The sequence below is a fragment of the Monodelphis domestica genome, chromosome 7 (genome assembly GCF_027887165.1).
Source record: "Monodelphis domestica isolate mMonDom1 chromosome 7, mMonDom1.pri, whole genome shotgun sequence".
In the NCBI taxonomy this organism is placed as follows: Eukaryota; Metazoa; Chordata; class Mammalia; order Didelphimorphia; family Didelphidae; genus Monodelphis; species Monodelphis domestica.
Window position 1 is genome coordinate 289,687,135 of NC_077233.1, and position 18,384 is coordinate 289,705,518.

Sequence of the window (18,384 nt, forward strand, 5' to 3'; positions counted from 1 at the left end):
TCGTTGGTCAAAACACGTGTAGGTAGAAATGACTTCAAACCCCCTTCTCCATCTGTCACTTTTATTAGAGGGAGCCCCCCCTGCCCCCCCCCCCCCGTGAAAACTCCTCCAAGTCCCCACACACCTCTTTACCATGTATTTTGGTTGTTGAAATGCTACAAACATCTTGAAGGGGTTTTCTTTGAATCCAATACGGCTGTAGTAAGAGTTACTCTGGGAAAGGTTTTTGAAAAGCACTCGCATCTGCTTCCAGTGAAACGACTGCAGGTGTAGCTAGGGTCTCCTGGGATTATTTTGTAGTCGAGTTTTCCCAGCTGAAAGAGACTTTTCATGCAAGATTCCCATTATGAATTGAATTAAGAGATCAAATGCTTTCAGATGGAAAAGGCTGAGCCACTGTAGACACCCATTCCTAACTGCTTAACTAAAAGTAAGGTGAGTGAAATGAAATTATAGCTACAAGAAGCTGGTTTCTGAAACTTCGAATCATTTTATCATGGACCATAACACATTCTATGCTTTCTGTATTATAAAGAGATGAACAATTGCCACAACAAATCAAAATATATTGAAATCCGGTTCCCAGACGCCAGTTCTAAACTTCTTCAGTGAAACCAGGTTTGCATTAAGATTCATATTCCTCTGTGTGTACTCTAAAATAACATCATTAGTAATGGTTAAAAACTCTGGGAATACCGACCAATTAAAAATACACATTTCCCTTTTTCCCTTTTTTATAATGATTATTAGTCTTCCCTCCCTCCTCCCTTCTACTCCCCCCTCCCACTTAAAATGGTAAGCGATACGATACAGATAGATTTTGCATGTGCAATCATGTAAAACCCCCAAATAAATTTTCTTCAATTATGAATTTTCAAGAATTAAAGAAGTTAAGGAATTATTCTGAGACAGGGTCCACAGATTTCAAGGGGGGCAAAAGGGGACCATGAGAGAAAAGATTAAGAAACTCTGATTTTCATAATGGCTTAAAACGCTGGATGATGATCTTTGTTTCTAATGAATAATGTTTGAAAATGACCAAATAAAATAATGTATAAAAAATGCTGGATGCCTTACAAAATAGCCCCTGCTATATATATAGAAATACTACTAATGATGAGAAGATTTCCAAATCAAAGTATCAATCAACAGTGATCATTGGGGGCCAAGTGGAATGAAGGGTTTTAAAAATAATAATAGCTAAAATTTTGTGTAGTGCTTTGAGGTAGACAAAGCGCTTCCTATACATTGTCTCATTTGATGGACATTCATCGTCTTACCAGAGTCTTGGACCATGTTATCTTTCAAACTTAGCTGCACTCTCTCTCTTCTAAGGCATTTCAGTTGCTTATTAGCATCTCTGATGAACCTTTTTCTGTGCCAGAATTTGGTTGTTATTATTGTGGTTGTTTTGATAAGTTGTGTCTGATGCTCCATGACCCCGTTCGGGGTTTCTTTGCCATTTCCTTCCTAGTAAGTATCTGAGGCCGGATCTGGACTCCAGAAGATAAGTCCACTTGACTCCAAGCTTGGCATTCCGTGTGCTCTGTCACCCAGCTTCCCTGACTCCAAAATCTCAGCTGCCATAAATGCAGATCATTTAGGAGCCTATAAGATCGTGGAGTCACAAAAGGTAGTTCGATCCTCTTATTTTATGGAAGAGGAATATGATTCCCAAAGAGGTAAAACGACTCCAACTGAACTATGTTGGGACAGAGCCACGACTTGATTTGGGGTCTTCTGACTCTTCAGTATTATTTTCCTATGATTCTTAAGAAGAACTTTTTACTAATTTCTCCTGGAGCACATAGTCAAAGCCGATGTTCAGTTTGCATCAACTGCCTCCAATCTTCTTTCCTGACCCTTTAACAAGTGGAGCTTTTTATCTTGCTTATCAATTTAAAAACTTGCCACAGCAGAGACCATAATGTGAAATCCATAAGTTTTAAAGCACGCTCTGAGGATGTCAGCTCTTTGAGACTCCAAGGTATAACCCCCAAAAGGCCACTTTGTGATCATCCTATCAGAAGTGGGGGAGAAGGGTCACAGCTCATTCTCCCCATCACAGCTCATGGTAGGACTTGTCTACGGCACAGCCACGCTTCTTTCTGCATGCTCAGCTTCCCTCCCCCTGCTATGGAAGTTCTTAGCAGCTGGTGTCATGCATGGTGCCTAGAATGTTGAATCTGGAGTCAGAAAGACCTGAGTTCAAATACATCCTCAGACACTACTTGGGTGACCCTGGGCAAGTCACTTAACCTCTATGCCTCGTTTTCTCAGCTGTAAAATGGGGATAATAATAACACATGAGATAACATTTGTTTAAAAGGGCTTAGCATAGTTTTTCACTTGGAATAGGCACTATATAGATGCTTATTCCCTTTCCCTTCCATTATTCTCAACATTCCCTCTCTTTTCACTTCTGAACCAACTGTGGCAGCAAAAGCTACCTATTAGGCACCCATGAAGCAACCACACTGATTCCATGGGGGAAATTCCTTGGCTCAGTCACCCATGCCCTCCCCCACATCACTTCCTGACTACAACAGGCCCCCCTCAGCTAGTGGCCCTTTCCCTGTGCAGTGAGCGCCAGTGAGCGCCAGTGAGCGCTCTGGGGCAAACCCTCTCTTCATTGGGGTCACACAGACGCTGCAGGGCTAGACAAGTTGAGATCTTACTCATACATTTCTTACCCTTCCTTCTAGACCAGTCCTTCTTCCAGACTTCTCTAGGATGGTTGAGAACCCCAGTATCCTTCCAGTGATCGATGTGTAAACTTGTTACTTTCAACCCTACCTTTCCCAGAAGCCACTGGCTGGCACAGTGGGCAGATTGCCAGGCTAGATCTGGAGTCAGGAAGATTGGAATTCAAATCCAGCCTTGGATATTGACTAGCTATGTCCTCTAACCTTTGTCTGTTTTCCCAACTATAAAATGGGGATATTAATATCCCTGCTTTCCAGGGCTCAAAAGAGATGGAATTTGTAAAATACAGTAGTAGGAGCTTAATAACGGCTTCTTTCCTTCTTTCCTTCTTTCGCATACATATCCAGTCATGGCATGTCTACATCCATGATCTCCTCCCATTCATTCCCTTCTCTCAAATTACATAGCCCATAGCTATAGCCTCTCGCCTGAACTATTCCAACAGATTTTTCATGAGAACCCTTGCCCCCGGCTTCACTCAGGATGGTTCCAGGTCCATATTCATGGTGTTTCTTTCTTGAAATGAAGACATCTTACAAAATCCCTTTGTCCTGATTCTAGCCTTCTGTTTTTCTTTTCAAACAATATCAGACAGAGGGGAAGTTGGAATCGAAGTTCCTCCATATTTAATTTAGAGAGTTTTCCCAAGCTTTAGATCGATCCCATGAGTTCATTACCCATCAGAAAGTAACTCAACTCAATTTTGCTTAGACCAGGAGACAGAAATAATTTTCTCTTCCATTTTTCTGCTGCAGAAATCCCCCAAATCCCATTGAAGAACCTCTAGAAGGGAGCAGCCCAAAAGCCTTCAATCCCAGTGAATTGTTTTTAACCAATTGCTCTTTCTCTTTTGTTCCCCCTCCTTTCCAGAACAATACCGATGATATTGATATTCCTTTAGATTTGGCATCCTTTCCCCTCCCCCAATACTGCCTCTTGGTTTGTTACGTGTGGCAATTCAGTGGTATGCAGCCATAAAGGGGAAGATTCTATTGCTATCTAGTCTTTGCTGTATATCATGTAAGTGAGTAAACAAAATAGGCAGCGAGAAGGAACAAAATCCCCTGGAGGGAGAATCTGGAAATATATCCCTCACCATAATATTTTTGTTTTTGTTTTTTGGGGGAGAGGGATGGAGAGGCGGGAAATGGAGGGGATGGGATCTAGCCTTCTTTGTATGTTTGCTGGGTTTTCTCCTAGGTGTCTTTCCCCCCTTTTTTGGAGAGCGAAGATATCCTTTTCCTAGACTGCACTTTTCTTCAAGCCCTTTGGCTCACCCCTTCTGTAGCTTTCCTGAAATATTTTTCTCCTTAGATAGGGCAACGTTCTTTTCTCACTGCACACAGCTAGCAGTGACCCAAGGGTGGAGTTCCCTTTGAAGTCACTGGGAAATCTGCACTGGAACTAGCTTTCAGGAAGCAAGGAGCCAATGGAGCCCTAGCCGAACATCTTTTATCCTGGAGGCTTTCATGCCATGAAATACATATCAAAGGAGGATTACAAATTTCAAACCAAACCGAACTGAATGTTGTTAAACGTTCCATCCTTTTCGAGTGTGTATACCAAACCAATTACAGACTTAAAGCAAATGAGTTGCACATTTTTCGGAAATACTTTTTTTCAGAGAACAGCCAGTTTCAGATAATGCCAGGAGAGGGAGAACATTGCGGTGTTGTCCCTGCTCCATTCTAAAACTGTCCCAGACAGGACGGATGCAGAGTGGCCGGTCTAATGTGGCCCCTGTTTATTCCTTAATAAAGTCTTTCTAGAAAAAGAAGAGAAACGATGCAAATTCTAAAGAAGCCCAATACTTGTTGTGCTGAGCTTACACGGGATATGTGGTCGTGACCCCAAAAGTGCTCTTTTGTGCATTTGGGGAAAGGAAGGAAGAAAAACGTGGGCAGAAAATAGGAATTCAGGTTCTTTGGGGAATTTTTTATTTCCTTTCATTCTTCCTGCGTCTTCTGGTTAGTATTACCGTCGTCTGGCCAGAACCTATGCCATAGGACGTGAACATTACCTTCATTTTCAAACATTCCTTAGATAAGAAAGCAAGGGAAGAATGTCAGCTGTCCCTGGATTTGGGGTGACACTTAACCTTCCTTCTTAATCAGCCTATTTGTGGATCCTCTAAGGGTACTTTAGGCTGGGACTTGGCTCAGTTTGCCTGCAGAGTTGGTTTCCTTAGGGGATGTATGAGATTGTGGCCGTTACAGAAACTTATTGAACTTTTATGGCACTGCAGGAAATATGGGATTATGGATCTGTCTTTTCTTTCACTTTTATGGCCTCAGAGGAGTATACAGGATTGCCATTTAAAGGAATTCTTTCTCTGTCACTCGGACAACTTTTTCTGATAAGAAACTTTGTCAGAATCCTCAGACTGATGTGGGTATTTGCCAAGGCCTACACCTATTTGTGAGCATAAAAAGAAAGCCTCCGTACTCTCTGTGTCCCGGGAAACGTATATTTGGCAGCAGTAAGTAGCTCACCCAGCGAACTCAGAAAGGAGAGATTTCTCTAATGCAAATGAACATTTAGAGGTGAGAAAGTTACTTAATATGGAGGAGAAAAGAAATTTCTTGCAGCTGTGAACTTCTATGGTTTAGGCAGGAATAACGTTTACGTGTTGCATTATGGTGCTTATTTCTCAGAAAGAATAAAGAAAAGGAAAAATGCGGAACCAAATTTATTTGAAGTTGGAAATAAAAGTAGAGTTAAACATTCAGATGCGGCCACTTCTGTTGGAAACTACTGTGTGCATATTCTCTCCTTAAGAATGATATTTGTTCTCAGAATAATGAAATGCTCCTGTCATGCGTGCAGATAAGCTGGAAAAATAAATGATGCTTTTAACAAGCAGATCCCGTTTAACTACATGACACGAGATCCTAAATGCAGCTGGAAAGCCCTTCAATGTAACGTTGCAAATGAGGAGACTCACGTCACTCTCTTCGCTTGCTGTCCATTTAGACTGGAAGCTCCTTAAGGGCAGGGGATTTCTTGCTTGTTTGTATTGGTGTCCTCAGCCCTCAGCACAGCAGAAGCTTAATAAAAATAATCACGTGCTCATTTATTTGGAAACGCGGGCTTAGAGAGGCTCTTGGGTGGTGCGCCAGCACTGAGCCCACAGGGTCCTTTCTACGCTGTAAGAGGATCTTAATGGCAGCTTCTTGGTGCTGTCAGAGGCCCGGGTCTTTGAGAGCCCAGATCTTCCTCAGTAGGTGTTGTGGGGACGGCCAGCATCCCCTCAGATCTTTAGTTGATTTCTTTTGAGTATTTACATACGAAGATGAGCTTGACTTGGGACGACAGGAAATAAATCAACCAAACTTTTGACAGAGTCCTTGGGAAAAAAAAAAAAAGATGAATTGGCTTTATTTAATGGCTTATTGTTTATCGTAGTAGCTATTAAAAATAGATAACCAGAGGCTAATGATGTTAATGGTCTCTTTCAGTATTAGAACAAAATCAATGTTCAGGGGACATAGCATATATGAATACATTCTTTCAGGTTGAAATTTTTCATAATCTTGAACAGCATTTTGGACACACAGTTTCTAAAAATGCAAAAAACTTTTGTGTTAATGATGACTCCAAAGAACAGGCTAAACCAGAAATATTTTCACCCTCCTAGTTATTCGCGAGCTCAAAGAGATGGATTGTGGTCTTGAGAAAAGGCAGGCGCCATTTATCAAGGTTGATAAACTTCCCACCAACAACTTTTACATATATATTCCTTTGAAATCTGGTGGGGAGCAGCAGTTAGATAGATTTCCAAATGGAAGTAATTAAAATTGCATTGAATTGAGCTATTGACTAATCCCAGGCTATTAATCAGGCTAAAAAATTCCATGATCAGAGCTCAGTGTTGTGAAGCACTGTAAAATAATAGTATTTGTGATCAGTGATGCAAGTAGCCGCAATTAAGCAGTTCACTTGACAAATGAGAGGGTACACTTTATTTTGCACTTAATTGAATTGTTGTACATGCTTGATCGCCATTGTCTGCTGCCTTTCATTTTGGTTTCCAGCCATTTGAGCACCTACATTTATTAGGAGGAACAATTAAGTCCGCCTTGGCCCAGGGCTGTGTAAGTGTGGGCAGTGAAGCTGGGTCGCAAACTCTGGGAGCACCCTGGATATTCCTCTGGAGGTCGTCCCAATTTTCCTAATCACGTTTGGGAAACAAATTAGAGCCTGTCATGGAATTATGTGACACAGCTTAGAAAGGAAGAACCTCAGACGATTTCACAGAATTCACGGGTTTCTGAAGAGGCAGACTGGAGAATGTCTAAATAGAATTGGAAATCTAATCTGTTTTACGAAAACCAAGACTGATTTCTATTTTCAAGCCAAAGAGAGATGGGCTCTCCTGGGGGTGCAGCCGACAGAGCTCGGGATCTGGGGTTAGGAAGACCCGACATTTTACTAGATAGTTAACTCTAAGCTGGTCACTTCGTGTCTCTGTGTCTGTTTCCTCATTTTAAAATGGACTTCACAACAGTACTTGTGTCAGTTATTTGAGAATCAAGTAGGTTAGCAGATGTCAAATGGTTTAGACACTTTACAGCACTACGTAAGTGTGAGCTGTTGTGTGTTGTGACATTCTGTTCCTTCTGGCGGCTTCCATTTGCCTTTTCAGAAAAGCTCCGCCACAGCCAAGCCATTTGGTCTTTCTGTTGGTAACAGATAAAGACACCGGCTACATATCTCCATTCATTGTTGGATTAAACATGGACACTGACTTTCAGGGAGAAACCGCTCACAGGGAATGGCTTTCTAAGTTAGTAAAGCGCGCAGACAAGCTGAAGCCACAAGTTGAAGCCATATCTCAATAGAAAGAGACATTTTTCAGTGCGCTTCTATCTTTGCCTGGGCTTGTCAGACATGGTGGTTGTGAAAAGGCCCCGAACTACACGAGTGAATATTTTCATAGAAAAGCACCGCATAAGTCAGTCTCCCAAGCGTAGCATTTGTCCCCGGGTCTTGGTCATTTTTGACTTCACTTCCAGTTTCCTTAAGTTCTCAAATGTAAATAATAGCCTGCTCCTACCTCCCGTCTAGACATGTCGTGAGGTTCAAAGGAGACAACAATTGGAGAGGACAAAACCCTGGCAAGTAAAAAGTGCAGGACAAATCTACAATACTTTGTTTTATCAAAAGAATTTTAGTCAAAATTAGTGGCAACTTCTCAGTGGTTCAGTTACTTTAGAACCCAGTTCTTCCCTAGTAGATGTTAGGAGGACAGCCAGGATCACCTTAGATCTTTCATTGATTCTCTGCAACTTTCAACTCAATCGGCACACAAAATGCAGGCTGGATTTTGTCTAGAAATTTTTTAAAATTAATTTGGGTATTATAATGTTAGCCGTGGAAATACATTTCACTTATTTGGAAGTTTATTTATCTTGGAGGTGAGCTTTTCTGCATTTCAGTGTGACATAATAGAAATAGATAACCAGGAACTGAAATCTTCCATTTTGAACATCAACAGCCCAAAGTGGGGACCATGGCCATGGCCTGGCCCCCGGGGAAAATAGCCAATGATGTGTGGTCACTGAATTAGAAAGTAGAAAGAAAAGATTATATTTCATCTCTTCATGATAGTTGTCTCTGGCCATATTATCTCCTGTTTTTGTCACTTTTCTTTCCAGAGCTGCCATCCTGTCTTTTTCCCCTTTCCCTTTCCCACCCCTCCTTCAGTGAGAGTCTTACCCAGATCACTAGTCCAAGCACGCCCCAGCCATGCTTAGCCTTGCTTTATCCCCTTTGCTTCATAGCATCTTGTGGCCAGCCCCTGGAGGCTGAGTGCATGCATATTCTCATTGCCAGCTCCAACCCCCTCCAGTGCGGGAACCAGTTCTTCAGTGGGGTGTCAGTTTACTTTCAAGGAGCCCCTCCGAACTTCACTCCCTTTTATATGGGCCTTCCTGATAGAATTCAGGCTCCTAGAGGACAGGCCTGTCTTTGCTTGCATTGGTAACCCAAGGACTTGGAACATAATAATGGCTTAATACATTCCTTTCCATCCACTCATGTATCATCTCCAACCCAATAGTATCGTTGCCATTCTTAATGGCTGGACCAGGTTCCTCGAGTACCCCGGATTCCTTTTTTGTCCTCTTTCTGAGAGGTCCCGTATCTTATTTCCTAGATAAAAGACTCATCAGGTGGAATCTGTGGTCCAAGACTGACCAGTGAATACGATTGCCCCAATGCCTTTCTTTAGAGTGAGAAGCAGGGGATGAGTGGGCTGCAGTGTGCCTTTAGATGTCATTGCATTATCATGCCTCTCCAAGTCTACTCTTCTTCCTCATTTCCCTTTTCCCTGCAGAGGATGATCCGCCTCTTAATTGTTTAATGACCTCCTCCTCCTTTTGCCTTCTTTCTCCACTCTCTTCCTGTAAACTTAACTCTCCATTATGGGTTCCCAAAAATGATACAAGTATGTTCCTAATTGCAAAACCCTTCATATCTGCACATTTTTAACACTTGGAAACAATTTACTAACTTGATTAAAAATCTTCCAGATGAAGAACATCAGTGAGATGTGAAGCTTTTGTTAAGACATTAAAAAAATGCCGCACTTTCCAAATAATCTATAAGAATAAGTGACATGTTGAGGAAGATGCCGACTTACAGGCTGAATCTGAGCAAATACGCTTTGCATATTTCGTGTGTGGCACTGGGAAAGTAAGGATCCGGATTTAGTAAGCATTGGCAAGGATGAACTTCTTCCTTCTGGTTCTGTAGGTCTTTGGGAAGTATCTTTGCTAGCCACGATGACCATGAAGTGGTGAAAAAACTCAACATTGAACTGAGCCTTTGAATCATGAGGCAATTTGCAAAAATAATGAAATCTATTCCATCACGTTTCTGTCACTAGAAATATCATTATTATTATTTAGAGAGAATTAAACATCTTCATTCCGGTTATAATCAATGTTCTTTAAGTATTATTCATTAAACTAGTTATTAATAATATTATTTAAATGTTCTCTAAATATCATTCCTTAAACTAGCTATTAATAATAGTATTTAAATATTATTCATTAAATTAGTTATTAATATTATTTAAATGTTCTCTAAATATCATTCATTAAACTAGCTATTAATAATAGTATTTAAATATTATTCATTAAACTAGTTATTAATAACATTTTAAATATTATTTACTAAACTAGCTATTAATAATATTTTAATATTAATTAAACCAGTTATTACTAATATTATTTAAATGCGCTTTAAATATTATTCATTAAATTAGCTATTAATAATATTTAAATGTTCTTTAAATATTATTCATTAAACTAGTTATTAGTATTATTTAAATGCTCTTTAAAATGGTATTTCCCTTTTGCCTTTCCATTTTGAGCACTTTCTGTAATGCACTTAATTATTGGTAAAGGAGCGTGTGTATAATTTACATATATGCAAATATTCTCCTATCAGGGATGTGTGCAGACATTTTCACATAATCAAAGAACTTGCGGGACGCTGTGGGGAGCAGATGTGCTCCCTTCTTGAACGCCCGGCTTTGTGGCAGGGGACACTAGTGACCAAGCTGTGTCTCTGTTTCAGACCCTACCAGTGTGGCCACTGCTCGCAGTCCTTCTCCCAGCCTTCGGAACTAAGGAACCACGTGGTGACCCACTCCAGCGACAGACCTTTCAAGTGTGGCTACTGCGGCCGTGCCTTTGCCGGGGCCACCACGCTCAACAACCACATCAGGACGCACACCGGAGAGAAGCCCTTCAAGTAAGTACTGACAAATGGCAGGGAAGAGAGGAGGCTCCCCAGGTGCAGATGCTGCGGCTCGGCCAGCTATGGCCAAGGCCGCGGGGAAGCTCGAAATCCCGCCGGTCAGAAAGTCTGTGTCTGGCTGTGGGGCTGAGGAAGTGGAGATCCAGTCAGTGCAGCCAGTTCATAGCCAGATGGCTGTGAGCAGGTCACGTGGCCTCTTTGAACCCTCACTTCACCTCCAGGTAAAAGCGCCCCTTTCAGACCCTTGCAAGCTCCCAAGTTCCGAGTGTAGGACTGACTGCAGAGAGACGCGGTGAAGAGCCCTTGTAGACGTATCTTTTCATCCCCGAGTGAAGTGTAGCCGGGACTGGCTGCCAACTGAAGGGCGGCTTCAAAGGGAAGAATCTTCTTTCAGAGACCCAATGAGTCACTCCCCCTCCACCTCAAGGGCACAAGACTGAACCCCCCCCCCCCCCCCCCCCCCCCCCGCCTCCCCTCCTGTAGTTCCGTAATGGCGACCTTAAATCAAATGCAGCAGAAACAAGACGCGTCGCTGCCCTTCCTTGTCAGGGGCTGCTAGGAATGAGGGGAAGCGGGTCGAGCAGGAGCAGAGAGAGAACAGCCCCAAAGCACATTTTGTCCTAGTGGAGATGAGGCCAGGCAGCAGCCGTCTTGGCTTTGGCCAAGCTCTAAAGACGCTCGGCGCAACTTTTGCGCCTCTTCTAGAGCACTTCGTTGTTGTGACAGCTTTTGGAATCTCCCCGTCCTTCCCTAAGCTGGTCTTGCCTGCTTGTTGAGAAGGGAAAAGGAAAAGGGTGCAGAGATCCGATCCCTCACCATTGCCCTCCCGAAGGGACCAGCCAGAGAACGAAAGCAAAGTCAATGTGACAAAGACAATGTGAGGATTCCTAGCAAGGTCGGTCTCAGCCCCAAAGCAGGCAAACCAGTGGAGATTGTTTTCTTAAATGCCGCCCTTCTTACTATCTGGACCAGCTGGGGGCTTCTTGAGACCAAACAGTAGCCCAGATAAGAACAGGTAAAACAGATTTTGGCCCCCCAACGTTGTCCCGCCAATAGGGAGAGAAATGAAGGAACCGGTTTCTTTTTCATCACCATCAAGGGCAGGGCATTCCCTTTGAACATTTCTCTGTTTTAGCATCCCTGTTTCCCTCCTCCCTTGGCATTTATGGCATGAATTCATCATGGAAAACAAAGGCAATGGCCATTATTTGGATCCCACAAAGAGCGAGTCTGTCTCTTCCAAGCTCCCGCAGCTGGCTATCAGAGCCTCGGGATGAGAAGGAGGAGCATTTGTCACTTTCCAGGATGTTGATCAGAGAGCTCTGGGAGGACATCCTGTCAGGAAGTGCCCAAGTAACCTGTACCTGGGCCTGGCAAAGTCAAAGGGTTTCAAATAAAACCTTGCCCAGGAATGAACTCGGGAAATCCCAAAGCTTGATTCCGCTTTCCTTTCCACAAGTGCCAGGAGTCAGATTGATTTTTATCTAGTAGCTGTGTAAATAGATTTTAGTAATTAATTGAAGAGGTTTCAGGGTCAAAATGGAAAATAGATTTCTATTAATGTTAAGGTGTTACTTATGTGTAACCTCGTTGACTCCACTCAATTTTCCCCCCTAACAGCCTGTTTTTGTCATGTTTCCAATAGATTTAATACTTTTGCTTAAATTTAATGTATCATTTCAAGATTTCATCAACTGGTGCTTTTCTCAGAAAAATTGTGTGTGTGTGTATCTGTGTGTGTGAGAGAGAGAGAGGTGGGTGAGGGAGGGAGAAAGGGTGGGAGGAAGAAAGGAAATAAGGAACTGAGGAATGAAGGAAAGAAGGAAGGAAGGAAGGAAGGAAGGAAGGAAGGAAGGAAGGAAGGAAGGAAGGAAGGAAGGAAGGAAGGAAGGAAGGAAGGAAGGAAGGAAGGAAGGAAGGAAGGAAGGAAGGAAGGAAGGAAGGAAGGAAGGAAGGAAGGAAGGAAGGAAGGAAGGAAGGAAGGAAGGAAGGAAGGAGGGAGGGAGGGAAGGAAGGAGGGAGAGAAGGAAGGAGGGAGGGAAGGAAGGAGGGAAGGAAGGAAGGAGTAAAGGGAAGAAAGGAGGGAAGGAAGGAGGGAAGGAAGGAAGGAAGGAAGGAAGGAAGGAAGGAAGGAAGGAAGGAAGGAAGGAAAGAAGGAAGGAAGGAGGGAAGGAAGGAAGGAAGGAAGGAAGGAAGGAAGGAAGGAAGGAAGGAAGGAAGGAAGGAAGGAAGGAAGGAGGGAAGGAAGGAATGAATGAATGAAGGAAGGAAGGAAGGAAGGAGGGAGGGAGGGAGGGAGGGAAGGAAGGAAGGAAGGAAGGAAGGAAGGGAGAGATGTTGAGAGATAGTGAGAGAGAGAAAAGAAGAAGGAAGGAAGAAAGAGAGACAGAGAGAGAATGAGAAATTTCTTTGGTGAAAGGAAGCCTGTTAGCCAGGCCCAGATGCATTGACTAGATTTCCTTTTCTTCTCTAGCTTGATGATAATGAAGACATGCCTAGGAAACCATTCACCTTTCTCTAAAGAAAGTGGAAAAGTGAAATCCTTCTCTCTGTGTGATACAAGCATAGGATTAAGCAGTTCACACGTGGTTCCTCAATATTACAGAGATATCATTATACCGTCCTACAAATCAAACCGTCCAAAAAAATCCTACTGAAAAGTCGTTAGCAAATTGGAATTCATAACAACCCTCAACGTTATTCATTGAACTAACGGGAACTGGCTTAAAGGCTGCGTGTGGAGGCGTGCACAGTGCACTAGGTAGCACAGTGCCACACAATGACAAGCCTGGAGTCAGGAGCACGTGGGTTCCCGTCTAGCCTCTGACATTTCCCTCCTGGGTGACCCTGGGAAAGTTGTTTAACCCCCATTGCCAGCCCTCACCACACTCCGGTCTTAGAATTGATGCTAAGACAGAATGTGAGGTTAAAAAAGGACTGCTTTAAAGGAAGAAAAGTGCTTTGAAAAGGTAAAGTTTGCAAACAAGGCGTCTGGTTTTGTGTACATAGATATTTCTAGGAGACTCAAGGATAAGGAAATTGTCTGTCAGTGTAGGATGGCAGCTTTTCTTCTGTTTTAGAGTGCTTCCTAGAGCACCGAGAATTGAAATGACTTGCCTGAGGGTTAGAGGTAGGCTGTGAACCCAGATTTTCTTGATTTGCAGGCCAGCTTTCTTTCAATTAGGTTGCCTCTGCTTCATATGTCTGTATGGACATACAGACATATATGTATACATCTGATAATTCATATAATTCTGGGTATGCAGGGTCTTAATTTGTTTATCAACCTGTGCAGTGGAGGAGGTCCAGGTCTTTAATTTCATCAGTGTAAAGAAACTCATCTGAGATTTAGAAAATTTCCTATGGAAACTGAGATATTAAATGCCTAGCTCTTATTTGTGGTTCAGATTTAGGATTTGAACTCGGGTCTTCTATTTACAAGGGAATCTTTTGGAGGGTTTCTGGCAAAGGAAGAAACGACAAACTTGAACATTAGCAGAGAATGTATCTACACGGGTATAAAATCAAGTTCCTTTTCTATTTCTCTGTATAGGGCATCAGATGAAAAATAAATGCTGAAATTTCCCAAAGTCTTAGGAGAATTTTGCTGTTAAGTGATTTCGGGAAGTTGATGACCGTTATAGAAGCCAAAAAAAGCTAGGTAGTTAGCCAGGGATAAGACTTAAAGTCAAGTGGTCGAAATCACTTTCTTGCTTTGTATTCTAACAAATATCAACTTTTAATAACAACACATTTCCCAACTCATACGGAGGTCGCGCGTTTACATTTTACAAACACAAAATGTGTATCATCATTATTCTTCATGCCCCAGCTGTAGTCTCAGGAACAAATGGAAATGTATCAACAAAGAAAAGGTCAGGACAAAGACCTCGGTTTGTTTTGCGGGATCTTTAGGTTTGAGCAGAACAGGCTAGTCGTGGACCTGGGAGTGGTCGCCAGTTGGAGAAAACACATACTGAGGACAACTTTTTCTCTCTCAATTCTACCTAGCAAGTCTCACCAAATTTCACCTCATGGTTCTGCCTTTGAAATTTGCGGTCTGTCTGTCAACTTCTAAAGGGAAAAGTTCATTTCTATCTCGGTTTCCGAAAGACAATACCTGACCTCAATAACTGAAGTATTTGGTTCAAATATCAAAGGCCAATGGATAAACTTGCATCGAGTAAGTGGAAGTTACTGTGGTCTGTTTGCTAGATCCTTGACCCGGCCCCAGATGTAGTAATCGATTCAGTTGGATAAATGGTGGGGTCTTGGGTTAGAGTGCTTGCAGCTCCCTTTCTGAATGATAAAAAGGTTTCTTTTTTCCCTTCTTGCTAGGGCGAGGCAAATCCTAAATGACCTTGGATGCCATTGTCTTAGCTCTTCTGGGTACCCCCTGAACCCTACAATTTGGGTCGGGGGGGGGAGCTCTTCATGGGGGCTTACTAGCCTTCCCTTCTGTGAACTTTGTTAGCAGTGAAGTGCTCATGCACAAGAAAAGCAAAGGCTGTTCTTAATATGGCACTGTAAGAAGAGCTGGTCTAAGATATTCCCCCAAAGTCTGCTAAGTGACAGAAGGGAAGAGTGGGCTCAAGCTGAAGCATATGGTAGTGAGAATGTCTAGGATACATTTGTGACTACTCTCAGGTCTAGCGTGCCTTTTGTTCCACTGTAGCATCCTCGTGTAGCTGCTATTGGGTAGAGCTTTTTGCTGGGCAGCTTGATCAAGAAGTTCCAGAGGTTTGCTTCTTTCTTAAGTTCACAGCTAGCCCTTCTCTCCACCGGGAGAGATTAGGCTTTCTGGAGCTGCCTCTTCTCTTGGGCGAACCTCTACATCTTTGTGTCTCTCTCTGTCTATGCTCTTTCAGCTCGGTGCACTGTCTCCTACCGGTCCAGTAGCTTCAGTGAAATGGTCCTTTCCTTGTTGCTTTTTGAGACAGGCAAAGGGGTCTTTCTCCACAAGACATCCCCAGTCCCAAGCAATGCAACATATGAGCTGATGGTGTCTATCTATTGGTCCAAGAACCTTGACTCAGTCTCTCAAACAATCACAATGTTGCCTTCTTGAGAGAGTAGCTTGCACCTGAGAAATGGATCACAGTACACATTAAAATCTAATCGTGACTATTTATTAATTGATTGATTCTGTGATCAACTGAGTGAGGTGTCTTAATCTTACTATAAATTAGTTAAGGGCCCAAGTAACATCCCATCTTCCACAGGAAGTCTTTTCTAACCCTTCTGAATTCTAGTGCCTGCATTCTTGTAATTAGTTCTTGTTCATCCTGTATATCGCTTGCTTGTATATATTTGTTTACTTGTGTTGTGAGCTCCTTGAGAGCAGAGATGATCTTTTGCCTCGTTTTTGTACCCCCAGTGTCTGACCTACAGTAGGCAATCAAGGTTTATTGACTAGCTGACATTGGACAGTTACCACTAAGCGAAGAATGAGCCCGAATCTAGGCTTACTTACGACGCCCAGAATGATATGAAGTCAAAGACCAAGACGACTTCCTTTTTCTTTGCTATCATTTTAGGACTTTCCGGTTTCATAGTCCATGCGGTCAAAAACTCTGCCATTTGCAAAGCAACCCAGAACATGGGACATATCACAGGCATCATTCTGTCTGTCTGTGAAATGCACAAGGAAAAATCTAAGAACATGTCATTTCCTCCAACAGCTTTCCCACGAACTTCATCTTCTTTTCCTCTTCATCCCATCTCACTGGTGTGAAATACAAGCACAGATTGACCTGGGCTTGAATGTGAGCAGGATTAGTTTGCCAGTTCAGGCTTGCATACAAGAAATATGTGGAGAAACCCATTGCCACTGTGCCTTTGCTTCTGAATTCATGAACCGATGATGATGTAAGAAAGGGATGTATTCCATCAACTCATGACCACACAGGGGTGCCATTTTTACTTTGGAAACTAGCAAACATTATAGATGGGGGGTTGATTTATTGTGTTGTTAATCAGCTTGCACGTTTTACAAAAATCGATAATGGAATTTGGGTAATTTGTTGTCCCCTGATTTAGACTTAGGGCTGTGATGGAGAAAATGCTATTGATAGTTAAACTTTGGACATTTTTTCCCCCTAGAGAGCCAGTTGTTAAACATTGACCAGCATATCCCTGATAACATCTAATCTGAGCACACTCTCTCTCATACAAAAATACCACAGCTTCCTTTGTCCAACCAGTTACTGGGCAGATTTGGGATGTAAAATATTTATTAAATCACCCCACCCCCAAGAGGGTGACTGCCAATAAAGTGAATTAAATCAGCAAAGTGTTCCACTCATTGCCTTTATGTATGCTCACTGTATGAGGGAGCAGCTATGTGGATTGCACTAAATGTTTTTAAGGGAAGGGTTTCTCTGTAAAAAGTTACGACACACCTTGGGAACTGCCACCTATATTTTCTGAGCACAAACAACGGAATTTTGAAAGGTAGAAATAGAGGAAGGAAGGAACGCAGGAGGGAAGGAGGGAGGAAGAGAGGGAAGAGGGAACTTGTTATTAAGCACTTCCTATTGACAAGCATTCTACTAAATACTGGTAATACCAATTCAAAAAGCCAACGTCTGCCATTAAAGTGGTTTTGTTCCCAAAGGGGAAGTGATCCGATAGGTTCTGCATGGTAGTTGAGAAAGGGTGACATAATGGGCATAGTGAGTGGAGCTCCCGGTATTGACGCATCCTTCTCCAGAAGCAATCGTCAGTGCCGATTTTATTAATATTCCCAGAGCAAGAGGAAGAGAAGGGTTGGGGAATGAGTGGAAAGAAGAATGGAAAGAAGATGGCATTGGGGCTTAGTCGGGTAGCTGGAGCTGTCTAGACGTAGTCCGCTTTCACCAGCGCGGCAGCTGTAGCTTCATGGGGGTGCTGTCAGAATGGCATGGCAGGGAGATGGCAGTGAAGTGCTGTTGGTGCACTGAGTCTCACTGGGTGTAGTTAGCGCGCACTCATCAGTGTGTCCCCAGAGTAGAAGCAGGTGACGCCCTTGAAGAAAATCCAAAGGTCCTCATCCACAGTTTCCTTTTCTGCAAAATGAGGAAGTTAGTATAGATCCAGAGGTCTAAAGCTGTGCTGAAACCAGTATTTTCAGGGTAATCATTTACACCTCAGAAATGCACAAGTGCTACAAGTCAGGGCTTGATATATTGTGCTATTGATTGTCTAGCCTAAAGGAAATCGTGTACAAAATATTACAATGCAAATTCCATTTAAAAGTGTATATGCAGATATGCAGAGAGGAAAATGTCCCCTCTGGACTACCGGTTGGTAAGCATTTACCAGCCCCCTATGAGGCCGTCTGCAAACTTGTTTGAGAAAAACCGACATCTTTCTTTCAGTGTGAATTGGCCTCCTTTATTATCCGTGAATTCTGCTTTATGCCCTTAAAACCATTATTCCGAGAAAGGTCCAGAGGCCACCCAATGGGTCCATGAAGCACCCAAAGACAAATTTAGGACCCCCGGACTAGACGATCTCTGTGGTCCTCGCCCAGTCGGCACTTGTGAGAGTCCGTCTCTTGGGACTGCAGAGTGCGTACGTCCCAGCCCGTCCAGTTTTCTGCTGTGCGGGTTATCCTGAGCCCCTTGCTCCCCAAACACTCTGTATTCCAGCTGTGTCCCAGCATCAGAAAGCCAAAATCTCAGCTTAGGTGTAGTGCTGGGCTTCCCGATTGTCCAAGCTAATCCTCGCACGGAAATTGATTCCAGTGCCTTCATGATAAAAAGGAATCTCATAATTTGAAAGTTTGTCAAGCAATGAAAGGTAGTATATTTTGACACCCTAATCCAGTAACTAATCAGTTTTCTAATAAACAATCAGCAATACACTAATGTGTCATCAGCACTTCAGAAGCTCTGGAGGGAAGATGATCTGCACCGAGACGTTAATGAA

General features: G+C 42.8%; 1 protein-coding gene across 2 annotated transcripts in view; it reads left to right on the forward strand.

Moving 5' to 3' along the window:
* Positions 1-18,384, forward strand: part of PRDM6 (PR/SET domain 6) — a 147,325-nt gene that overhangs the window by 125,125 nt on the left and 3,816 nt on the right. For both annotated transcript variants that reach the window (XM_001363514.4, XM_056804508.1), the window contains one exon: positions 10,291-10,467. In XM_001363514.4, coding sequence (XP_001363551.1) covers positions 10,291-10,467 — 177 coding nt within the window. The remainder of the gene's footprint in view (positions 1-10,290; positions 10,468-18,384) is intronic.